Source organism: Enoplosus armatus, chromosome 12, assembly GCF_043641665.1.
Source record: "Enoplosus armatus isolate fEnoArm2 chromosome 12, fEnoArm2.hap1, whole genome shotgun sequence".
Classification (NCBI taxonomy): domain Eukaryota; kingdom Metazoa; phylum Chordata; class Actinopteri; order Centrarchiformes; family Enoplosidae; genus Enoplosus; species Enoplosus armatus.
In genome coordinates this window covers 4,104,450-4,131,272 of record NC_092191.1, presented here as the reverse complement: position 1 = coordinate 4,131,272, position 26,823 = coordinate 4,104,450, and the positions used below count along the sequence as shown (strand labels likewise).

The 26,823-nt window shown below is 40.6% G+C and overlaps 1 protein-coding gene across 1 annotated transcript; it reads right to left on the bottom strand.

Annotated features, from left to right (window-relative positions):
* On the bottom strand, positions 1 to 26,783 carry cdh5 (cadherin 5). The gene is made up of 15 exons (XM_070916407.1): positions 26,715 to 26,783; positions 17,213 to 17,452; positions 16,576 to 16,855; positions 15,903 to 16,019; positions 15,544 to 15,711; positions 15,195 to 15,376; positions 12,888 to 13,001; positions 12,648 to 12,790; positions 12,420 to 12,553; positions 11,565 to 11,674; positions 10,884 to 10,986; positions 5,930 to 6,060; positions 5,630 to 5,744; positions 1,423 to 1,555; positions 1 to 385 (listed from the first exon to the last, which is right to left on the bottom strand). The coding sequence occupies exons 2-15, from the start codon at positions 17,450 to 17,452 to the stop codon at positions 1 to 3; spliced, it is 2,355 nt and encodes a 784-aa protein (XP_070772508.1). The 5' UTR covers positions 26,715 to 26,783.
* Positions 26,784 to 26,823: the final 40 nt, after the last annotated feature.

The following is a 26,823-nucleotide window of genomic DNA, read 5'->3' as shown; positions in this document are numbered from 1 at the left end:
TCAGTATTGATGGTAGTAGTCAGGTCCATCCACGCCATACAGCTCAGCCAGGGTCCTGAACCTCGGCCCCCAGTCGCTCAGGAAGTCGTAATCCAAGTTCGAACCAGTGGAGGAACTTCCCAGCGAGCTGAGACTTCCGGCTAAAGACTCTGGTCCCTCGTAGCCGTAGATGTGGAGAGTGTCGTACGGGAAGCCGTCTCTGTCGTGATCCGCCTCGTCTTTCTTCACCTTGATCATCACAGCCATGTCGCCCTTACATGCGGTGGGTTGAGAGTGGTGAGGGGGCTTCTGGACCATGGCGTAGAGAGAGGGGTGGGGGTGGCGGTCTGGGTGACGGAGTAGGGAGCCATCGTGGCAAGCGGAAGAGAGGATTGAGACATCGTAGCTAAAAGAGAGAAATACTGTATGTTAGCTTACTACGAGCTGGTTTACTCCCCAAATAAGAATGGGATCATGGGGCCATGAGCTGAGTTGTTTTTATTCATAACGAACATTTTCACATCAACCAATGTTGATGTCATGTGTCAAACCTAGACTGATATTAGTCCTACAAAATAAGGAAAATAAACAGTCAGAAAGTGCCATCAGAGGGAATAAAAACATAACCTAAGACTGTAAAATATAATATTTCATCCTATTTAATTTTTCCTATTTGATCCTTTTTAAAACATCCGGGGAGCCCTCAGTCTAATATGTTTAACAGTACGAGAACAGAAAGGTCAATAATAGCTTCAGGTTGCGTTCTGCTGCTTGTCTTATCCTTTCTTGACTCTGTCTTTGACTACTTCACCCAAGCCCGTCATGTCGTTTGACAGCATACAGTATGGTGCTGTTAATATGGACAGTGTATAGGATTATGTATGGTTTTAATACTATCTAAATATGGATGAGATTAGATTCAGATTAGATTAAACTTTAATGATTTCTTTTGGGTAAACTGGGTCAGCAAATTGACAGATACAGCAAAGAAAATAAATATTGCAAATAGGAAGAGTTGATAGAGAATATGATTTTCTATGAAGTATAAAGAGTGCAAAATAATAAAAGTAAAACATCAATAAAAAAAGAAACATCAATGAGCAGAGTATAAAATGAATATCTTTGCTGTAGCATTGTAAACAGAAATATTAATGTGAAGAATATTTACATTTACAGCATTTAATCCTGTGTTTCAAATAATAAATTACAAAAGAGAAATTAATGACAAGAGCAAAGATGAAGATGAGTAAAAAATTTAATGTATAGAATTCATTCATCTTTGACTTGATTGTTTTGTTTCAAAGGTTAAAAATCTCTTGTCTCTGTTTTAAGTGAAGTTCATGAAGAAAAAGGGAAATGTACCTTGTCGTAACACACTTCAGTTATATCCAGGTTTTCTGAATAAAAGTATGTGTGTGAGTCTTTTTATTTTCATGTACGTACCCATTAGTGTCCATCTCTCCTCCTCCCTCCTCATCGTATGTGACCAGCTGCTCGTGAATCTCCCCGCTGTTCTTCATACTGGCCAGAGAGTCCTTCTGGTAGCGTTTCCTCATCACGAACAGGATCACTATGACTGAAAAGTAGAGCAGAGCCTCGATTTGTACCAGTGTGAGGTCTGACCTTACAAGATTAAAGCGGCCAAAAGGCATTCTAGGAAATCACTGCCAGAGGAGTAGATGAAGGAATAAAATAGATGTATTTAAGCCATATATAAAAGATGTGAAAAGCTTCCATTAAAGAAATAAGTAAGAATTCATAAAGATTGAAGACATCCACTGTAGAACACAAACAAAAAGACTGCAATCTTTCCTGCTGGACCAACAGTTGTATGAATTTCAAAACATGAGAGAAAATTAGGCCAGAAAAACCACAACAGAAGAAGAATGGGGGCAGGAAACAAGTGAGGAAAGTGGAACACTAATGAGGGAATGAGACGAGAAAACAGAGCAAGAATGAGGGGAGAAAACGAGGAGTGGATGGTTTAAGGTGTCTGAGGCGTTCGCCTCGAGCATGAAAGCCTCAAATGAATCTACTCAGCCGGAGACAAACAGATACCACAAAAAGAGAAAAAAGAAACAGAAACGGGAAGACAGATTCAGTAAATACAGGAGGGGAAGTGGAAATGAGTATGAGAAAACAAGGCGAAGGGGGATGAGAAAGAAAGGAAAGGGAAGAAAAGTTGGACCTGGCAGATGACGAAGAAACAATTGAGAAAGAGGGAGAAGGGGGTGAAGAAGGGAAGGGGAAACAGAGGAAAGGAAGTAAGAGAGCAAAGACAAGAATGCACGGATAAGAGTCTTAAAAAATAAAATCATTAGAAAATGCCCTGTAAGAATTATGACTTTTGTCCGTCAGGAGCAAAGATGGAAGTAGCGGCATTGTTGTGGAGCCACAAAGACCACAGAGGAAGAAGGTTGTGGTAGTTGGATGGATCAACAGAGACCACTGTTCACTTCCTGTCTCCTCCAGTCAGTCAACACTGGTTTCTAATCCAAAACATGATCTTTCACTCGCCCTAATCTAGTTAGTTTCTGCCCAAACCTGCTGACATTTTTTTGTCTTACCATTTAGAGAGGAGCACATATCAAACGACTGAGTAAAAATACACTGGACAACAGATGGACTTTGATTTGTGTCGAGAAATATCACATGTTCCTGTTCCGAAACATAAACGTACATTCATTAAAAGCAGTTTGCTGATTTAAAGAAATGTGGGCAACAAGGACTGTAAACGTTAAAACTTTCTCTCACTATGTGGCATGAATTGTTTTGTCAAAGTTTTAACGTCTTAATGAGAATAACAGGCAGCAACCCTTGAACATCAGACTCTGTGGGATGTTAGCGCCTGGTTGTCAACATGAGCAGGCCCACACAGCCTACCAGTCTACCCTGGTCTTATCAGTCGTAACGCCCAAGACCTAGATACAATAGGCCCAGCAATCATAATGTGTGTTTCAAGCTGAACCGTAAAAAAGATTGGGAAACTGGGGAAAGCACCAAAAGACAAGAGATTTTGACCCTAACAGGCATAACATATAGACTTTTACAGGTTATATGACGACAGTAATGCAGTGACTGTAATGACTTTGTTGCATTTCTTTTGTCTAAACTTACTGTGTGAGTTGACAAGAAAGTGAACAAAAAGAAACAAAAAGTAAAGTTTTTCGTTTTCTTGCTGACGCCCTGCATTTCAGTAGCCATAGAGATGAGGAATGAGGACAAGGGAGAGAAAGAATAAAAGGAAAAGAGAAACAAATAAGGAGAGCAGCCAGTGATTGAGGGAAGGAGGAAGAGGAAGAAATGGGAGAAGTTGGTTCTGAGGAAATCAAGAGAGAAGACAGATGAGGAGAGGAAGGATACATTTGACATTAGATTAGGCCCCAAGCCTCAGTCCCGATATGAACCTCTTTCTCTCTCAGCAGACGGGCAGCATTAGCCATGCCTTTTAGTCGAGGGCGAGCGGGACTAATTTAAGTTTGCCTGGGAAACCAACAGATTAATCTTTTACAACACATGCTCTGCAGTTTAATAAGCTCTGGAGATATCAGACTTAGAGGGACGAGAAAAGAGGGAAAAAAAAGAAGAAGAAGCCCTTTCTTTGTACAAAAACGACTGAGAAAAATTTCTTTTCGTGTGTCAAACCCGACTTCTTGTGAGAAAATGCGTTGGTGAATGGGGAGCGCGGTAAATTGCTTTGGGCCCTGGCAGATAATGACAGTGCATTAAATAGTTAATCTGGCCTGCGTTGGGGGTGTTTGATAAAGAGAAAGAGAAACAGAAAGGGGAAGAGAGGGAGGCAGAGAGAGAGAGAGAGAGGGAGGCAGAGAGAGAGAGACCCAGAGGGAAAGAGAAGGAGGAAGAGAGAGATGAAGAAAAAATCGGAGGGGAAAAGGCGCGATAGTGAAGGAGTGTATTAATAGTTAATAGGTTGAGTGTTTGGTGGTGTTTGATAAGCAGACGGCACCTAAAGAGCTGATAAACTCTCCTCATTACCACTCCTATTCTTCTGCTGCTTTTCCCACAATTCTCCTCTTCGGCGTCTCTCGTCTTTAACCTCTTTCTGTCTCGCTCTGTCAATCAGTCTGTCTCATTCCACCTCAGTTCTCCGTCTCACTCGCCTCTTGTCTGTCTGCCTGTTTCACCCCTCTCCACCTCCCATATCTAAGTCTAGATATAAGTTTTTTTCCATCTGTCACTCCGCCTCCGTCCCTCTTAATCTTTAAGTTCTTCTTCTCTTTGCCTTTCTTCCACAGCACTTCTCATCCCAGATCTCTCTTGTTTGGCCAACTATCTCCGGCGTGCCTCTCATCCAACATGACAAGTGTCTCTTTTTCCCCAGAAAAAAAGGAGCAGGGGGCGAAGGTATCAAAGAGAATATTGAGCTCACAACCGCAGGCATTATTTCCACATCCGCCGCTGCATTATTCATAAAACCAACAACAAAGGGAGGGGAAATGTTCCCCACAAAACACAAACCTTATTTATCGCAAAGCAAGGGCAAGTGAATCTGTGCACATGCCCCAATCACCCAGTGTGGCGTCTCCCATCTATCATTGATACCGTCTTCATGAATTCCTCTCAGAGAATAAAAACTCTGCGGGTTAAAGAAGGTCTTTTGCACCTGTTTGTTAACAGACTGTAAAACAACCAGGACTTAAGGTAAAAATCAATTCATCACCAATGAACATCTTCTCACAAATGTCTGTTTTTCTGCTCTGTGGACACCCATCACCTTCTCCCTGAAGGTGAGAAGTTAAATTAAACCAGTGGAGGTCAGCAAAAAGAAGATCAGCCTCTGTTGAGATTAGTTTTCAGCTTCTAAATCAGTCAACATAACTCACAAGCCCAACAGAGTATATGCGGCAAATACACTTGATTGGTGTATGGTTAAATATTGAAAAAAGCCCAGGATTATCACTTCTGTAAGACAGGATGTGAACCTCTCATCCAACGCCCTGCTCTCCACATTTATACTTTTCACTGCGCTACATGATCATCACACTATTTCATGCATTGTAGATGATATTGGATTTTCAGAGACAGGACAGGGATCCTTACTGCACTGATTTAGCAATGCACTCCTATAATATTGTCTGACTCACGATGGACAGCAGAACCAGATATATATATGTGTCTTTTTTTTTCTCCATACATTCCTCTTCCTTCTCAAAATCTGGCGCCTTCATTACCCACAATGCATCTCGACCACCGAGACCTCACAGTGCAGTCAGAGATTCGTGAGTGTTATGCTAGTAGCAGCTAATGTAGCCTCGAGCCTCGAGCAGAGATGAGGAGCAGAGGTCTGGTAAGCTCACTTCTTCACTTCACACACTCAGATTTTGTAGTTTTCAGTCCCAGCCGACGCCGACTCAAGTGACTCACTTAAGGCAATTTATCAGATTTAACACAGCTCCCTCTGGAGCCACAAAAGGTTTTATACAACTTTTTTTTTCACATATGGAGTAGCACTCCCCAACACTTGTAAACAGACTTTGATGTGTAAAATCGGGCCCTTTAAGATGCTCTTGAAGATGAAAAAAATGGTGTCCTGAAGGAAAAGTTCTTCAGGCATTCATAAGGAGAGCAAGAAAAAAGGATTGTCCCCACCCTGATGGAGACCCTAGCATATGATCTGTGAGAAACTTACCCAGTATGGTCAGGATGCAGAGCAGAATGGCTATCAGGGCATGAACACTCACTCCCATCCTCCGAGCGCCAGCTTTGCACTGCGTAGGAATCCGCCTGGCGTCACATCGGCACGACTACAACAGGTGATACAAACAATCACTCATTAGTGAAATGAAGGTGCTCATTTACTGCATGTCCAGCTACACTACACTTTTTACAACATTTTACAATTCATCCATTTGTCTGCACTGAAATAATCTCAAGCAGTTTAGTACATCACAACACACACACACAGAAAAATACACACACACACACAGACCTTGATTGCCAGTTTGGTGATGCTGGTCTGGATGGGTCGTCCTCCGTCACTAATGCGCACATCCACGCTGTAATCCTTGGGGTCATCCAGGCTGAACGGCCCCTGTTTCACCATGATGTCTGCTGTGCTGTCTTAAGAAAGAAGCATATAAATACACACAGTGAGTGTACTAAAATATGACAACCACCTTCACAACACAAATTTACCTTTCCTTTCTGCAAAATCCATGTCTAATTTGTCTGACTCATCACTTCAGTTCAGTAAAGCGGATCTAATGTTCACCTGCTCGGTATATGGAGTCTTTAAAGTCTATTTATACAGCAAGCGTCTGTTCCACAGATAAAACAAGATATGGGAACAAGAAGAGAGTCGTTACATAAAGGTAGACTGATCGTTTGTGATTATCTGTCAGTTTGGTGCATTTAGGATTTGAGTCATTTAGGATTATAGATAATGGCAGCACCTTAAAAACCTGAAATTGTGGCACCCTACATAAGGCCCAAAATGTTGTAAATGCTCATTGACATGCATTAACGTACTGGTGACTGGAAACGTCCGTCCAAAGACATTACAGCCCCTAATCATTTGAATAGAATGTGGTCAATCGGTGGCCACACAGGTTTTGAAAGTCAAGAGTCAAAAGCTGAAAGTCCAAGAGCCTCAAAAGTACAGAAACAAAAAGAGAACGACAAATGTTGAGCAGAACAGAGCAACGTCTCCTCAGCAGACCTGACCAACAATACAGTCATTAGTCAAATCCCCGGCAGGCAGAAGTTTCCTGCTGAGACGATGGGGAGAGCCTTTCTCCACAATATCCCACCGCTGGAGGAATTTCAGAGAACACAATGGCAGGAAAAAGCCTTGTGAGCACTCAAACATACTTCGACGCACTCTGTTAAACTCTTTGACAAAGAAACATGCAGCACAGCTCTGGTTTAAGGGCAAGTTTAAATAAAAACAACCTGGGTGTTGCTGACATTTGCACTTTGAATACTAATGACATCGGTCTTGTGGAGGGAGGTACAGTAAATCACTTGGCTCAACAATTTCATCTCTCCTGAGACTTGTTTCACATTTTTTAAAATGAACCCCACCCTTCACAGGTTGTACAGTGTTATCAGCGAAGAAACTGATAATCATTGTATTTGAAAGGCCTTCCTTCGTCTCTATACATTTCCACTTTGTTTGACAAGCTTTGTTTGTGCTGTTATAATACATACTTCTCATGAAAACAGGTCACAGTGTGTTCTGTAGATTATCCAGAGCGATGGACGGTATAAAGACCTCACCAGCACTAGTCAGTCAAAATCATGGCTACAATAACTTTACAAGCCGACAGCCTCGCTAACTGCCACTCAGTAAGTTCATTAGCTCGGTCTTAACGGCACAAAAACTTCTTCCTTTTCTCAAACTAATTGCATGGCAAGATAATACTGGAGGTAAGTGAGAAAGGCCGCTTTTTCTCATTTGGGTAAACTGAACCTTTAATGAAAGTTTGAAATGTCTGACATACAAATAAGGATTATACAACCACCTCGCTGGGATCAGGTTTCCACTGTTACAAGACATGTAGTCACTGAAGGTGTGTGTGTGTGGGAGGACGTGGGTACAGATGAAGCCTTAACTAACTGAATAAAAGATGAAAACAACTTCTGTCCTCCCTTCATCTCATCCCTCCTCTCCGTCTCGTCTCTCCTGCTCCTTCTTTGTTTGAATGCATCTCTTCTTCTTGTCTCTCTGGATTTCTGTATGTTTCTCACTGTCCTCTCTATATTTCTTTTGTTCTCTCCACCTCTCTCCTCTTCCCGCATCTCATTAGTCTTTCTCTCTTCATCACTTTGTTTTCCTTCCTCCTCCTCCTCCTCCTCTCACTTGTCTGTCTGGTATTAATGCAGTAAGCTTCGTGTAGTCGCCTGGTCTGAACACCGAGTCCTGTCACTTCACTGTGCCGCTACACTGACTGTTGGAGTGTGTGGATCCCGTAATGAAAGCACGGTTGTTTTTTGCAAGTTTTAAAGAGCTGGGAGTCGATAAATATTTAAAAAGCCCTCACTTTGCAGCTCTTGTTGCATATGTGTGTGTGTTTGAGTTTGTGTGTTAAGTGATGTGAGGTGCTGTCAGATGATTTTTGGGGACCACAGTCTTGAGCCACAGGGGAGAACAGAGGTTCACACTGACAACAAGCACTTATCAAACAACTATCCACCTCCTCCCCTCTCTTGTCCTTCTCATCTCTTTCTTCTCCTCTCTTTCCTCTAACCCCTTTTCCTCTCTAGCTCACTTTACTCTTCTCGTCCATCAGTTCCTCCACTATATTTCTCTTCTCTCAGTTTCTAACATTTGATGTTTCATTTGATGTGTCCTCGTCTCATCTCCTCCTCTTTATCCCCATGTATCCTTTCATTCCTTGTCCTTCTCTTCTCTCTCATAATTTTTTTGCCTTTTTTCTCCCCTTCTCTCATTTTTTTCTCCCATTTATTCTCCTCCCCCTATTTTCTTCCTCTTTCCTCCAATTTCTAATCTTCTGTCCCTTTTTCCACCCTCTATCGTTTCACATACTCCTTTGATTTTCTCTGACTTTTCTTCCTCTTTACTAAACATTCTCCACTCATTCATATTTTTTTCTCTGGTTTTCTTCTCCTCTATTTATTATCTTGTTTATCGCTCTTCATTATTCTCTCTCCTCTACATTTGCCTCCTCTCCTCATTTTAACACGGTCTCACTTTAATATTACCCATCTCCCCTAATCCTGATCTCTTCCTCTCGACTGCTTTCATCTTTTCTTCCACCTCTGCCTCATCTGTCTTTCCTTTTGCTCTCCTCCGTCTTCCTCTTCCTTTTCTCCATCAGTTCAACATGTCAACCCCTCCAGGCACGAGCAGGGAGGAAATGGATGAGGCAAGTTCATGCCTTTTTTCCCTCTGTTTATCTTCCTTTCAGTATGTTTCAAGTTTCACTTAAATTAAATAGTAACACTTCACCTAAATCTTTCATCTGACTACCTAAGGCTTTCATCTATTCAGACGTTTAATATTTGACTAGAACAGTTGGTAACACTTTTCCTAGGGCTTTCATGTATTATAAGGGTATGTGATGATCAAAAATGATGAAAACTGTTTTACTTGTGCCATTTTGTGTCCTAAGTTAAATAACCCAAATAGGCGTTGGAAATCTGACGTAACAGAGCACCAACCTTTGCCTAAATATCATGTCTGGATCAAAGAAAATGTCTCTGTAGAGTTCCACACCATTATCTATGTCACAGTCTGTTTATTCGAGTTGACATTTTTTGGCTTGTACATTTATATCTACACGTTTACAAATAAATGGCAGTGGATCTACTGACAGCAAATGCTGCTTTGAATTCAGTAATCTTTTGGTAACAGAAAGCTCTCTTTTTATGTTGAGTATGATGGAGCTATCAGCAGACAGATACTATGCCAAAGAGGGGAATAAAGTGTGTCAATTGAAATATATAATTATATATAGTGACATTAGGGGGTGTAAAAGCAGGTTCCTCAGCGTTCTTTTAAACCACACCATAGTATAGTCAATTATAAAAATGTGATAAGCTGATTCACCACTTTGGTCCATACTGAAATATTTATATTTTTCAAATAGATTGCCATGAAAGTTGGCACAGATATCCATGTTGCCCAAAAGACGAATCGTAATCACTTTGGTGATCCTCGGTAGATTTTCATCTACCGACCCAAGCAGTCCAAAATCAATTATTTAATTGAATTATTCAGCGTAAAACACTTACCAGATGGATTGGCCAAAAAATATTGTACAGACAGACATTCATGTTTCCCAGATTATATATCCTACTGACTATGGTGATCCCCTGACTTTTCCTCTAGCGCCACCATGGGGTTAATATTTGTGGTTTTAAGTGAAATGTTTCCACAACTTGGATGGATTTTTATGAGTTTTATTAAACATATTTACGTCCCCCCTCTGGATGAATTGTAATAACTTAGGTGATCCCTCAACTTTACATGTAGCATCATCATAAGGTCAAAATTTGTTCAGTACTTTGGTTTATAAATACCTGCAAAACTAATAACATTCACTTTGTGTTTAGTGGTAAGTAGCAAACATTACCGTGCTTAAATGCTAAAACTATGGTGGTAAAAAATCGTAAACATTATATCATCTAAGCATGAGCTTGTTAGCATTGTTATTGACAGGAAGCTAGCATGTTGACATTAGCATTTAAGTCAAAGCATCATGGTACATAAGTACAGCCTCACAGAGCCACTAGCATGACTGTAGTCTTGTTTGCATGTATAAACAAATAAGGGTCATATGGATGTTTGGAAGAATTAACCCTCATTATTTCATACATTTTGCTCTAATTGAGCAAACGTTAAGTCAGTACGTGTTACGTTCAGTAACACCAAAGTCTGTTTCATGTTTAATCAATGAGACTTTTAAATGAAAAGCCATAAAACAATTAGAACAATATACACATAATCAAAATGTGCATGCTGTCATGTATATCCCTGATAAAGTGTTGGCCACTTGGTGCAGTTTTCCTTAGAAACATTTTTCCATTGTTTTATGGTAAAAAGCACCACAGTAGCACTGTTTGTGACATGTCCCTTTAACATCCTTAGCTGGGATTAGTTTAGAATACACAAAGAGTCATCTGCAAGCCCACCGAGCCACTTGCTCTCATTATTTTCAATATTTGCTGTTGTGCATTCCAGACAGCACTTATGGTCCCAGACAGGCTCTCTAAATCCCCCGTCTGGATGGTAGAACCAAAGCATGCTTTGAGAAGTTAAAATAATTTCAACTTTCAGCAACAAAGCACTGTGCCTCAAATGGAGTTTCAGTTGTTGCATAGCAACAAGTGCCGAGGCCAGTGCTTCCTGCGAGCACCATTTAGAGCAACAAGCAAGGGAAAAAAAGGTAAATATATGCTCAGTGCACACAAAGACTTACTGCCATAGTCTTTGATGGTGAAGTTGGAGCTCTCACTGGCCAGGCTGAAACTGAAGGAAGCCGGCTGGTCGTCTTTATCTGTGGCTCTCAGGGTTCCTATCACCTGAGGAAATGGACAAAAAAAACAAACTTAATCCACCTTGGAAACAAACATTGTTCTTAGCCAATGTAGTCTACATGTATACAGCATATATAGTATTTGTGAAATGAGCACAAACACCAAAATGCAGTTTAAGGCACATATTGCAGACATACGTATGTAAATTACATTCCCTCATCTTTCAAAGACTGTGTGTAGTAGCAAACATTGCACATGACATTTTGAGACATTTATCGTGCGTAAACAGCTGACGGTGATTATTGGCAAGTGAAAAGAACCTTTTAGTCAAAATGAAAACTTCACATGCCATGAACCATGAGCTCTATTATTCACACCTTTAACTTCTACATATTCTACTTCCTTGTTGGAGAATATAGGAGAAAAGCATTGCAGCATCTTAAGACACTGAGCCTCAAAATCTACCCAAACTGAAGAGGCCATCGCTTCGACCTTGCATTTTTGTTTTTGTGTGTGTGCTGCACCATCTTGGGATAAAGGCACTATGATACAGAAAATGCAGTCCATTTGCTTTTCTTGCACAGAGAAGTGTAAATAAACCGTAAATACTATGTTTTTCTCACCATATCAGTGATGTCGTTCTCACACACGAAGATCTCATCCACAGCCAGCTCAGGCTTGTTGTCATTGATGTCCTGAACTATAATGTTAACTTTCACAAATGACTCCAGACCTACAGAGGAGAGACAACAACACATTTTAATTAATTAATATTTAGTGTAATGATGGATATTTGTTACAGGGGCTCATTTATAATTTGGTACTGTAGCACATTTTACAGACTATAATGTTTATAGTCAAAAGAAATGCACAAGACACTTCAGAAAAAATCCGTACATTTCTATTTTTGAGCTTTTTGTTTGGCAGTTTCTTTTGTCACATTAAAGCAGCTTTTACATTTTATTTTACATCACTGATGTTCATTTTGAATGTTCGTCTCTTGATAAATTTGTGGGTCTCTTTCCTGTCTCTTGTGCTGAGATTTTGAAACTATCTTTAGTACAGTACATGTACTGTATATTCAGGACCTTGTCAAGCTCAGGGGACCATTGTGTTCCTTAAACATCGTGACAAGCCACTAAAATAGATCTCTGGATTTCATTCATTGCTGGACTAAAAATATATAGTTTGGTTTGGAAGCTGCAAGTGAACAAAGAGACCTCTAATGTGATTTTCCTGCTTACTCTCTCCTTCCCGTGTGGGTCGACCAGGTGTTGTGGCAATGTGTTCAATCTATAAAAATCCCTGTGTTACTCTCCCATCCCTCAATAAACCCAGAAGAGCAGCTCAGTGAACAACAAGGCTTTTCTAACTCCCTCCCTCTTACTGTTGTTCCAGAAAACACATGGTTTTAATTTTTTATCTGAGGTTCTATTGTTTAAAGAAAACAGGATTAATAAATGTAGTGTGTGACGTACCACTTGGCTCCTCCTGTGCCTTAACTTGAAACATGTGTGTGGCCTCCAGCTCTCTGTCCAGCATCCTCAGGGTGGACAGCTGACCTGTGAGCGGGTTGATACTGATGGGACAGTCCTTGTCTAAGATGGAGTACCTAAACAGAGAGAGAGTGAGAGATCAGTGAATCAGCCACTTTCCAGGATTAATAACATTATTTGTTCTTTTCAGGAGTTTGCACAGCAGCATACCGTATGCTCTTGTTGGCTTTGTCAGGATCTCTGGCTGTGACTGTTCCTATGTTGTTCACAATACGTTCTTCCACCACAGTGAAAGTGTAGATGGGCTGGGAGAAGACCGGTGGCTCGTCTACATCCAACACCCTGATGTTTACCTGTCAATTTAAATCCATTCGTAAGTGTTGAGGAAAATTACATTCACCAGCTCTCCAGTTTCCCTTAACGACTACCAGTGTCCTGTGTGATATTTACCTGGGCTGTGGTGACAGCACTGTTCATGTTGTCGGCCGGAAAACGCAGATTTCTTAGGTTTTCTCGCACCTGGACAGTGAAGGTGTAGCTGTTCGTTGTCTCGTAGTCCAGAGCCTGGGGATCCAAGAAAAAGGTGAATGGGAATTCCGTCCACAACAAGTCAAAAATATGTGAGAAATTATTAGATCAGGATTTTAGTCATGAGCTCTTCTCATCCTTGTATATATATATATATACATATATATTATGTGCCCAAATGTTTTTGTCCAACATGAATAGCCAAGAGTTCATAAGGGCCAAAAAGACTAAGAATCTCTAAGACAGAATACTTCAGGACTCCTCCAAACTATGCACAATGAGAATTGTTTTATCATTTCATAGATATGAATGCTGTCTACAGATCAGTGTGTTCATTGTAGGTTACAATATTTAAAACAATACAAGCTCATTTCTACCTCTCATTAACATACACCTCATATTCATGCATCAAGATCTGATGCAGCTGGAAATCCTAAATTTCTCTGTTCTCTCATCAAAATGCAGTAAACTTACTTAGCGTCTCCTCCCCTCATTAACATAATGTTTTTGAGACCTAACTTTAATGTCTTTAATAAACACTTTATGACGCTTGTTGATTGCTGATGAAGTTTTCATCCTATACAGAAGTATGTATATTTCCACTCCTGTTTTTAGACTGGGGACGCATTGCATTTGCACTTTATTTTTTATGTTCTCAAAAGCATCTCCTATCGTCATCCTCAGTGCATTCACACCTGCGTCTGTTCACCAAGGACAGCCGTCGATATCCAGGTGTGAAAAGGCTCTAAATGTCACAACTCAGCTGAAACAACCTGGTCAAGCTCATACTCTGGATTTAAGAAACACAATAAAATGCCAACTTTTCCCTTCATGTTAAACATGTTACCGTGCATGGAAATACCTTATTCCTTTCACTTTTTCAACATCTGCACAAACTAAGACTTGCATAGTGTTACGGATACACTTTCATGTCAACAAATTTATGGCAGCAAGCAGTGCTTACTGTCACATTTCTGCTGGGATTATCATTTCTTTCCCCTGTATTAGAAATAGCCTACTGTTCAGTTAAATGTTCTTTCTGGTTTTATCAGTGGATGGGACACCACAGGTAGACAGAATATTCTGTTAACTGGATTATTCATGGTAACGGGTATACTCAGTCGCAGGGTATCAAAGGCATGTGTAAACAGCTTAACAGGAATAAGACCTTAACCGCAGTGTGGCCGATAGCCGGCTTACTCTGTACAAGTAAACACAGCCGGAGAGAAAGATGAGAGGGACTACAGAGCTAAGGGGCGAGTTGAGCAGAGAGAAGATTGTGGTGCGATTTGATTCCAGGCCAGCGTGGGTACGAGCTATTACAGAGCTCACTTCATTAGAATACATTTTCAGCTCTCTGATGTCCTAAATACTTTATCTGAAGAGCACAATCCAGTGAAGTAAACCTGCTAGAACTCCTGCAAGCAGAAATAGCTCTCCTAACCAGAAGGAGGAAAGGAAATTTCTGTGTTATACATCATTGTCCTGCAAATAGAAGTCTCACATTTGACATGGCAGTTTTTAGGTGGCCATGTGGTACAGGGAGTCATTACCGAAAACCACTTTTGAAAACGTCAATACATTAGTATACTTGAAGTCATGGAAATCCTGTCAGGGCACTGTGTCCTTGATCCTTACACTCAGCTCTCGGATGTTTGTAATGTCAGTGATGCCGGCATGCAAACCTATTTTTGTGCTTGCCTGATACCGCTCTGAATGAAAGCATCACTTAAATGCTTAAAATATAAAATGAACATCAAACCACAGCTAATCGTACTATTTGGACATGAGGGTCTCGTTGGTTTTGGGGCTGGAACATTAAAGTGTGAGTATGTAACACTACCTAAACTACTTCCAGCTAAAAGTAATATGAAATATCCACTTTCTGCAACTTCAAGTGATAGTGCAGCAGTATGAATGCAAGCATGACCAATCAAATAAGAAGCCAGAAGAGGTAGGCTACTTTAGCCCATCTGTGGGAGCATGTTGGACAAAAAAAGGTTGGGGACCACGGCTCAACTCGATCACAGATTGCAGACCAAAAACATGGCAGCAAATTAAAATGAATTAATTAATCAATTAATCAGAATTCCCACTAAAAAAATCAACTTGACTCACCAAGAGAAAGGAATGCCATGGCTGATTTACAAATTCAAAAATAAAAGCAACTTTAAAAAGCTTTTGCCTTGAGATATCATCGATTCATTCGTAGTCACATGAGCCTCCTACCTGTTTGAGCATGAGGTTGCCGTCCTTGTTGGGGCTAAGTTCAATATTAAACACCTTGTTGTTCTCATTAGGAATGGTGAAGATGGGTTCTTTGTTCTGAATCTGATCTCTGTCCTCCAACTCCAGAGTACCTATCTTCTCGTTCAACTTGTGGTCCTCTGGAACCTGCAGTTCGTATGTCTCTGCGGACAGAAAACAGACATCAAGTAAGGCTGTGTATATAAGACAGTTACAGTAAATATGTAAAGAAAGTATTGTGAATATTTAATGGGCATGTTATCATTGTCATGTGACTGGAAGAGCAAAGCCTCCACCATTTTTCATATTACTCGAGCACTCTGTTTCTTACTGCGGGTGAAAGAAGCTATGTTGTCGTTGGTGTCGGTGATGGTGATGGTGACAGAGGTTGTGGCTGTGCTGCCAGAGGCCATTCCTCTCATGTCCTGAGCTTTAACCACCACCACATACTGACTCTTGGTTTCCCGGTCCAGAGTGTTTATCTTGCAGCTGATCACACCTGCAGAGAGACAGTGAGAGAGAGAGACAGACAGTCAGAGAGGGTGTTATCTTTGAGGTCAGCGCTGACTCATAATCAAGTAAAAATAGCTTGTATAGCTACACCTCCCATAAATTAGCTTGTTAAGAGAAGAAAAAGACAATGTTGCTGCAGGATAACAGTCATGCTGGACGTCAGTGCAGCGAGCATACCTGTGATGCTGTCGATTTCGAAGGCAGAAAGGTCCTGGGTCAAAGAGTACCTGAGCTCTCCGTTAGCAGTGGTGGGGTCATCAGCATCGGTTGCTCTCACCTCAACTACTTTAGTTCCTAAATGAAGAAAATTAGAGTAAAAAAAAAATAGCATCATCAATAAGACATCATGCTACAGAGCATAATGTTTTCTTGTATTGAACATCAAGGCTGCTTTACTGATTAATGCTTTATGAGTATGTGCTAAGATTGTGTTATTTAAGTCACCAATGTGCCTTTTTTCACAGAGGGATGTGCTAATGATTGTGACAGGTGTTGACATTATGTTTCATTTTTTTCCCCAGACTTTTCACAGTCTATTTTTAATCTAAATTATTGCTGGATAGTAAATGTCAAATACATACTTGCAGCAATAAAAACTTTGTCCTGCGAGAATTTGCTTCATTTATGGTCTTGGCAGCATATATATATATATATATATATATATATATTTTTTTTTTTGTGCGTATTCATAGAATTTGGCCTGTGTGAAACGCAATGATGTTGTGGGCCTATAAAGCCCATTTAATATGTTGTATGTAGTATAGGGCTGTACAAATAAACCCAATAAACATTGAAAAACAAAAACTGATGATCTTTTTCAACTAATTCTTTTGACAGTAACCCTACTCACCTATCGTGGACCTCTCCATAATAGATCCATTGTATGTTCTGGGGAAAACCGGGGTGTTGTCGTTGATATCCGTCACCTGGACAACAAAGTCTCCAGAATCCTCTATCAACTGCTTGTTCCCATCGTACATCCTGGCAGTCAAATGGTAGGCGTTCTTCTCCTCTCTGTCCAGAGATCTGGTGACAAACAGGTCTCCTTTGTGATCCACAGTGAAGATGGTGTTTGCTCCTTCACCTTCTATTTTAAAGCTCTTCACCTCCACTCTCTGGCTCGACTTAAGCTGTGAAAGAAAGAAGAAGAAATAGGGACTGTCTCATATTTTTCAGCATTCAGGTTTTTTTCCCCAGCTGGAGTGAGGACCAAAATCAACAACCTCCCAGCTAATTTCTACAAATAAACTGAGTATTCTAGCAAAATCGCTCAGATATTCATCAAAGAGCTGGTTAGCAACAAGTCAATGCCCCAGATTCTGGGCATGCTACAGTATCAAACTGAATGGACGTGACAAAAATACACAATTGCTGTCCCTTCAGACAGCCAAGGCAAGTAGATTATTGATCACTTAAAGACTAAACTGTAGAAGCTGGTCCAAAGAAGTGGACCCGAAAGTGAGGTCAAAATGCTGATGTTAACCTACCTGTCCTATCTTGTAGGCGACGGGCGCAGGTTTCTCCTCCTCCACGTAGAGAGAGTTCCAGATCCACTCTCTCTTCTGCCTGAAGAGGACAGGATGAGACTCCTTCTTCACAATCTCAACAGGGCCTCGCTTCTCTGCTTCCACCACAGGAAGGCCAGAATCTTCAGCAACAGCGAGAGAGATGGACAAGACCATCGTGGCCATAAGCCCCATAGTCCACAGCTGGAGCCAAGCCATCATCTAGGGAGGAATGAGGGAAAAGAGGGGGCAGAGGGGGGTAAAAGGATGAGTAAGTGTGAGAGAAGGAAGAGGCAAGACCGGAATAAGCGATGTGAGGAAGCAGAGAGGAATATGGAGGGTGAGGAAATGAGAGAGGGAGCAAAAAAGAAGCGAGAGGAGATCACATTAAAACCACTTATCAGCCGTGGACAGACCCCTTCACTGTGCCAGGGTGAGACTCAGAGTGAAGGCCAAGGACTCGCTGTCCCCTTACAGTCCGCCGCTGAGCTCGAGGTCTAGCTATCATTTAGGACCAGGGCTCTTAAACCTTTACAGCCTGGGACCCAAATGAAACATTTAGCCTCTCATCATGGGACCTGGGCTGAGGCATATCACTACTGTGGTCATATGGGGATCTATTAAACATAGGCCCGTGACCCATTTTAGGTCCTGACCCACTGGTGTAGCATGAGAGAGAGACAGAAACAGAAAGAGACAGACAGATCAAGACGGAGAGAGAAGCTGACATTAAAACCACTTAGGATGTCTGTCTTTATCAGCCATTAGAAAGGCCATTTTCCATAAAGGGACTGTTTGACATTTTGAATTTTTGATTGGTATTTCTTTTCTTTTTTTTTTCCTTTAATACAGCACATCAAATCGTGGAGAAAAAAGAAAGGGTTTGGGTATAACGTAGTGAGGGCCTTGTTGCTGATACCGGTTCTTGAAATCTAGGATTATAAGAGAAGGACGGATCAAATACGATCGTGTTCCGACAGACAATACGTCAAAGAAAATACATCCTCCTCATGTGTTTCAATAAGACAGCTTCGAGGTGTAAATCAAGCGCACGCACTCATTCAGCAAACAAAATTGAATCTGGCTTAAACTTTGCCGTGACATATGAACATGAACATGAACGGCGTAATGCTACTGTTTACCTTGAGATCATCGAGAATGAGGATAAAACTATTAGCAACTATTTTTTAAGGCAATGCAATTTTTGGTTTGCGGAGAAATCTTCTGCCACATACCCAAACTGTTACAGAGACAAATCACACCTGATGATGGCACTAGAGGGGATCAACAACGTTCACAAAGAACATGACTGTTTGCATCAAAATTTAATGGAAATCAACATTCAAGACCACCTGCTGGTGGTGCGAAAGGAAAAATCAGGGGATCACCAAAGTCATAAGGATTCATCCTCTGGAGAACATGAATGTCTGTACAAAATGTCATGGCAACCCACCCAGTAGTTGTTGAGATATTTCTGTCTGGACCAACACACTGACAAAATCAAAGCGATGTCATATTTTTACATGAACTTAACCCAGTTTAACCACAACAAAAATGTGTTTCAAACCAATTTGAGTCTGACTTTAAGAACTCTGCTCTATTTATTTAGACACAGTTGACTGCAAAGGCTGTCTCACTGCCTAACTACTTACAGGATCTCACAACATCAATGGTACGTGTTACATCACAAACATCATTGATGTGGTGTAACACGTACCATTGAAACAGAAACAGACTAAATTGTCCCAAACCAAAGGGGGTAACTCATGTTAAAGTTGAAATTTGGTGGAATCACCTTTAAAATTAAAAACCAAAGTGGCACCTCATCTGATTTATGGCTTTTGACTGATTACGAGTTGGAAGACGTTTCACCGTCTTGCATCACTTGCTCCTGCCTGCGAGCCATTTTAGCACTATTTAACCAAAATAAAAACATATAAGGCACACAAACACCAGCAGCCTAGTGAACTTTAGCTTCTCCTCCCATTCTTTCTCACTGTCTCACCGTCTCTGTCTGTCTCTCCATCTCCCCCATGGTTCCTGTCCCCTTCTGCCCCCACTGGGCTCTATCTAATAAAGCAGAAATGCCAGGGAATTAATCTTCAAAACATTTTAGTCTATATGTGCTCTGTACTCCAGTAGATATCTCAGCGCAGCCCTGTGCCATCCCAGTAGACAGATTAGTGCATTTTATTGTCTTCCAGCCATTAGCAGCAGGGAGGGAGAAAGAGAGATTACGATGAGGGGATTATACTGGCACAAAGTCTTCTCCCTCTAATGGCCTAATCTCATATTCTGCTGACCCCCCCTGACCTCTTCACACGGCTCCCCACAAATCAGCTCAAACAAAGACTCAGCAGTGTTTTTTGGCCTTTAGTTCACATCCTTTTGTTTGGGATTAATTTTTCCTCTTGTGTTTTTCTTTGTTTAGTTTCTTTTCAAGACTAAATTAATTAAACAGAAGTGCATCGTCTTTTATTGCAATTTACTGTGGACTTCTGAATGGAACAGAGAGTGGTTATAGACACATGTGTAGTGCCAGTAAATATCTGGGGGTTTTTCTGATTGTGGACCTCATATCTCTGGTAATAAACAGAAACACCTTAATCCCACTTGCTACTGTCCTTCTCTTACTTCAACACTTTATTCTCACTAGATACACTTAATTACACTTCATTAACTCGCCGAATTGATGTAATTTATCAGTCCTTTATCTGAGCTCCCAATGTGTTGATGCATGTCTCAATCTCGCCATCATATCTATCTTTTCTATTATCATATGCAACACTCCAGAAACACAGCCCTGAACCTAACATACTGGTTAAAACAGTGGCAGTGTATGACTCTCATTCAGCCACCCCCCTATTAAGAGTGTCAGTGTTATCCAGGGATATAAGAGTCAGGTTGATGGGATGTTCTGAGCCTTAATGATAATAAAAGAGATTATTGACTAGACTATTGTCAAAGCTGAAGAAAACATCTAAACCATAATTCTGAGGCAATTTCTGAATCCTTAAGAAGTGTCTTTTTTCCTATAATTTCAAAGCAGATTCATGGACACGTCCCCTGTGTGTCTGTCATGGCTGTGTGTTCATATTTGTCTAATGACCTTGAGAATAAGGAGTACGCGAGGCTAGCACCAGGTGATTTATTTCCCAGAGTGTGCATCCCCTGTGCACTGGCACCCTTGCCTATGTTGCCTCTACCATCAACCATTATTTGGGAAAAACCAAAAAGAGTCTAAACCATCACAACAACAGGAAAAACTAGGATGTAAGGAAGCAGAGGGTTCTCCTTTGAACTTTGATTAAATTTGTATCATATAGATGTGAAATATTAAATTTCACATAAATAAAACTGATATATCATATTCTTGAAAAGCGCTAATTGGTGGGATCGTTGGTCTCCCGTAGTAAAATCCCTTCATCAGAAGGCAGTATATTTAATGGGCATTTCTTTCTTTTGACATCAGTTGTGCATGTCTTTGAGCTCTTTCAGCTGTAACATCTTCGTTTTATGTGATGTCTTTGAATAGTTTAGATAAGGTCACTTAAGTTTAGCTCTCATGCTGTTGAATTTTGTCAATTTCTGTTCAGAGTGTCAATTTTTTCAAAAACATTTGCCCACATTGCAGAAGTAGATGGTAACTGAGTGAATTTCCACTCTTCACTGAACCTTAACACACGCACACTTCACAGTGAGACATGGCTACTGGTAAAGACATGGCATGTTTCCTGTTTCCAGTGTCCTGCTCCTCACCCTGCTTAGCTTTTACTGTGCGTCAACCCCGTATCCTTCCTCTCAACGTGTTCTGGACGAACAGAGCAATCACTCCCTGTGCCGAACATGTATGTTCTCACGTAGTGTCTTCCAAAAGCATAGGCCTGCAGAAAGGAGTCCTTAAATGACTTTCAAGGAACAGAAGCTCAAGCGAGCAGAGTATGTTATCTATGTTTTCAGACCAATAATCATCTTGTATATTAGCCTTGTGTTAGATTGAGTTGTTTAACAGACTAAACCTGAGCATGAAGACCTTTGTAAGTGACCACATATGAAAATGTTGTGCCAAGTAAATGTATTTTTTATAATTGGTTAACCCTGATTGAGACTCACTTAAGTGTGTTTAAGATAGTTGTTTTTTCTAACCATTAACATATGTACTGAAATAAGTGCTGCTTGCTTTTTTTGGGAAGATGGGAGATTTATCTACATGAGGGGATTAGAAGCATTTCTCCAACTCAGAACTCATTAACTCATTAATGTGATGTGATGGATTCATTCATGCATCAGTTGTTCAATTCAAACGTTATCACGACGTTAAAGTAAATGAGTGAATCAGACATTTTAATCGGTTTGCTGCCTGTGGTTGGACATCTGTTTTTAGTTATATTGCTGCTCATGTTGTGGTCCTTGGCCTAATCCAATGGCACGTACAAACATATATGTCGATATAACTCGACTAAAAACTGTATTGAGTCTCAAATCGCCACTGGGCACAAATTTGAGACTGTATCTACAACATCACTTTAACAAAAACAACACATGCAACCCAGAACTTCACCAAACATTTGCTATGGCAATATTATTCTTATTGGATTAATAATAGATCATGTTTTGGCAAATTCAGGGCTTTAGCTGTCCTGAGACATTATAGGGAAAATATTTTTGTACCGTGCAAAGAAAGCTACAGCTTGACACAGAGCCTAACTAGACTTTACCTCACCATCACATACAACATCTTACTCACACATATATAATAACATCCCATTACTGGCTTCCACACACACACACACACACACACACAGTTATTTCTGTGATGACAAATCCATTGGGGGCATTTTCCCTAAAAGGGAATTTTTTGAAACTGCATTTCCTTCTCCGTCTTACTCCTTCCCTTTTATCAGCAACAGGAAGTGTAAACACAATGCCTTCTGGGAAATGCCGTCGAGTCTTGTTAATGAAGGGTCATCATTAGTTAGTGGACACACCCTTCCTGGTATTCAGCTGCTACTGCGGACTGCTTGTCTGTCTCTCATTCGTCTGCTGTCTCACTTTGTTTCAGTCTGTGTCACACTTTTGGTCTCTCTCTTCCTTCCTCTTGTTCTTTCTGTCTCTTTCTTGCTCGTTTTTTTCCACCATTTCTTTCCTCTAAAATGTCTCCACTTCTCTCCAGGTGAACCTCTCAAGGTGAAAACGGCATCTTGTTTTTCACACAGTCTATTTCTGTCTCCTGTCTATCATTCCTCCTTTTTCCTTTTCTCACCTTTTCTTCTTCACCTCTTATGTTTTTCATCCCTGTCACTCCCTCTACTTCACCTTAAAAGCAGATTTAGCACCTTATAAGATAAGGGGGGGGGGATAAACACTTCAATGCATCAAGTTTAACACGTTTTTCGCAACTTAACTCCACTTACTTTTAAATCAGTAGAGGACATACAGGCTGACATATGGAAAGTGACAGGAGTCTTGAGTATGATCATAAAGTTTAGATTTTCGTTTAAACAGTTGTTTATACCTGTCATTTTTATTCATGCTGGTAGTTGTTAGTCTTATGATAATCTCCTTTTTATTTTTCTACTCATCTGCAAGCGTCATGCATACAAATCTCACTTCAGGATTATGCAAAGTTATTTATGGCATCATTTATCAAAGGCATCTTTCAGAGGTATGAAGAAAAAATAACATCCAGGAATATCTGTAATTACATCTGTACATTGTCCGCAGGCAAGGAAGTGTGTGTGAGTGTGACAGAGGAGCAGAGATACAGTTGTCATTCTCCGGGATGTTTTGTGACTGGCAGACAGGTCTGACCTAGTTTCACTCAACCAAAGGCTAAAGCATAGAAACGAGTCAACAAGACTTCATAATCCTGGCGGTTGCTGAAGGGTCGTTGAAGTTCATGCACAAGTCTGGCTATTTCGTTTCCGTGATTTAAAGACAGAAATACAATTCAGCTCTGTCCGCAGTGATGAAATCTGAGGGATTTGTCTGTATTTTGTCCATCTGTAATTATCTGTATGTCATCATCTCTTGGACACTTCGTCTTCCACATGAACTTAAAAGAAAGGAGTAACACAAAGTATTTTCTCTTTACGGCTCCACTACAACTTTGCATCACTCACAGGAAGTGTAATATCAAATTATTTCTTTTATTTCTTTTTTAAATTCTTTAAACATATGTATATTATCACCTGTCATCTCCTTATCTGAATCCGTACCAGTGGCTATATCCAACACCAAAATAATAAGAACTTGAGCATACAGGAAGAATCTAGCCTGGTTTCAGACCTGAATTGTAGAGAGTTTTGTAGACAGAACTAAAGTTTGGGGACGTCATCTTCCAATGCCAGAGGCAACAATGGCAAATAACAACTCGTCCATGAACATATTCCTCTGATCGGCATGACAAAGCCTTAACTCGCTACTGATTGAATAGAGCAAAATGACGACCTCTCTGTCCTTTAACATGACAAGGTGGTGTATTTTTGTTCCACTAGTGGATTAGTCTAAGCATGAATGGCGTGTCAGTTGGTGAGTCTGTCCATTTGGTCATCAGTCTGTACAACACTTTGCAAAATATCAGCAATGTGAGCAAAATATCTTTTAACAACTATCTAACAACTTTGGCAAGGTTTCTATTATGTAGTCCATGTGTACTTGCTGTGAATATTCACCCTCCCCAGAGGATGATTCCTAAAGATCTTGGTGACCCCCTGAAATATCAGAATCTATGCAGATGATCATGTAATATATTGAGCTCCATCATGCTCCTCAGAGTTTGTCCATTTTAGGCAATCTTTAAGTGCCAATCTTGGGATGAAATATAAACATTTATGAAGGTGATAATTACTGGCTGGATTGCCATGAAGTTTGTTAAGGCTATTCATGGTTCCCAGAGGATGAACCCTGTTGACTTTGATGATCACATGACCTTTTCTCTAGCACCACCCTTACATGAAAAGATAGCATGCTGCATAATGGAACAGGCTGACTGCCGTGACATTTGCCAATACTCCCCAGAGGATGAACTTGTTTGAATTTGGTGACTCGAGCCATCCAGAGGTTTTTTTCTGCTACTAGTCAGGCGAACTAGTCAGAGAACATCAAAAACATGACTATGTTGTACATCTTGTCCAACACTTTCTCATGAACACATCAGTCCCTCTGAGCACTAGAGGAGCTTCAGTCTTAAAGTCTTGTTACGTAAAGACACAGCTTAGCTTACTTTGGTCTACTTTTACTATCCTAAAATCTGGAGTTTGTTTATTTTGGTATATGTGGCACAGGGAGTGATTTCACGGCCTCAAATCTGTGATGTTGGACTGCTGAATTCTGTAGAGTGTGTCTGTTGTTGAGATTAAAACAGGTTTAATCACAGAGCAGCTTCTAACAATCTGTCTGCCAGCAAGTCACACTAGGAATCGCAAGTACTCACACACACACACACACACACACACTGTGTCCTCATTGACACTGTCATGTCACAGAGTGTGTTCATGGTCTGATTGGTGTTCTAGTTAATTCTATTTTCTTTCACAATCAGACAAATCAGATTTTATTAAAGTGAACCGGGTATGAATGATGTCGGCCGGCTTTAAAACTGACACTAATGACCAACATCTGAAAGTAATTTAAAGCCTAGCGTGTTATCCACATTGGTTTTGACTCAGCTGTCAGCCCCCGTCTCTGCTGAAGGCAAAATTTCCCCCGAATAGTGAAAATGTTAAAGGAGGCCAACGATGAGGGATTGAGATTTTCCTGTACATATAGTGAATGATCATATAATTCATGTACGTGTTGTTAAAATGGTTACGTTTAATGGTGATTATTTTAACTTTTGTTACAGCCTCCATCTTCTACCAACACGCAGCTGCAGGTGGTGTTGATTGGCATTTATTCATGTTAAAAATCTGTCCAATCAGGCCAGTTTGCAGCATCTGACTGCCTCACATCCTCCATATTGAACTGAGGTGGAGCTGGAGCAATGGACCAATCAGGGTGGCCTTCAAGTACATTCAACAAATTTCATTACATTCAACTCCATTTTATTTTCCTGTTAACTTAAACTATTTTTTTTGGATAACTGTATGTCTGTGATGAGAATTGGATTTAAAAATAAGGAAATTACAAGTTGTTCAGATACAAGGTGAAGTGTGCTATGTGAAATGCAGAATACAGGTCAGCCACTGAAAATAAAACCTTAACTGGGTCTTTCAGTTGTAATCAGTGACTTCAGCCGAGCTAACGTCTCCACAGCTGGACAGCTTGTCAACCACTCTGACATATATCTGAATGAATGAATGGCTCTAATCATGAATCTTGTGTGTGTGTGTGGGAGGGTGAAGTCTCCCAGATGGCACCCAAAGGATTTTCCCTGATATTTCCCTCTCCAGGAATTAGACCACTGGGTTTAGTTGCATCAACGGCTTTCGACATAACAACCAAATCAAATCACCTCTGTCACTCTGGGCCATGGATCCAGATCCACAGAGAAAAATCCATCACTACCAGAGTAACTATTCTCACATACACAGGGTGGACTAAATAACAGAAACACTGCACATCCAGGACGACTGCACCATGAACCCTAGGATCAGAAATTATCTCAATAACCTCTCAAACAGCGTCTTGAGATTTTATTTTTCCACCCCTTCATGTACTGTTTGGCATGAATTGATGAGGAATGAGATATTAAATAAATTGTGTATGTAAAGCAGGGAAGTCTTCAGCTGACAAAATGACACCACTCAACTGACAAGACCTTCGCTACTTTGGAAATATTAAATGGTGTCATCAATACTTTATAGCCTCACCAACTTGATATCAACTTGACAGTTGCAGAAAAAAGTGGGGAACAGCTGAAGACTTCCTGGTGGATTTAGTTTTTCTTTAATTTTTTTTTCCCCTGCTCTGCCCACAGATCATCCTATATCGTCTTAATGGTCACAGCCGTCTGTCTTCAGGAATGACAGTCCCGCCTCTGGAGGGGGTGGAGGGGGGGCAGTGCTCAATTACAGCATTCAAATCTACACCGAGCTGTCCGAGATCATTGGCATAACATATGTGAACAGTGACGGTGGCCGACAGCCTGTCCTTAAAGGGGTTATAACCATCATTTCAAGTTATTTCTGTACCTTCTACGAGACAGTTTGACTGGTATTCATGAGCGTTTCACCCTGGAGTGACTCAGAAAGTAGCCTGCAGCGTTTTCAAAGGATCTGGGTTACATTTTCTGGTTATGCTGTTGTACACTGCTTTTCAATCAGAAGGAAAGGTATATTCACACTTGCATTTACTGAAGAGAAAAGCTGTGGATGTATCGATCTGTACATTTGTTTCTTCTCTAGTTTAGCACCTATTCACAACTTGTTATCTAGGTACATGCACACACACACACACACACACACACACACATAACAAACCTTTGCCATCAGTATTTCCCTTTCAATTTTCCCAACCCTAATATAGAAAAAAGAAAACTTACCACACAGATAGAAAGTCCAAGCCAAAACTGTTAATCAGGTCTTTGTTTTGGTACAAAATGAAGCCCAAATCCTTCAAGGTGCTCTCTTGCTCACTCACGCTGGGGTTAT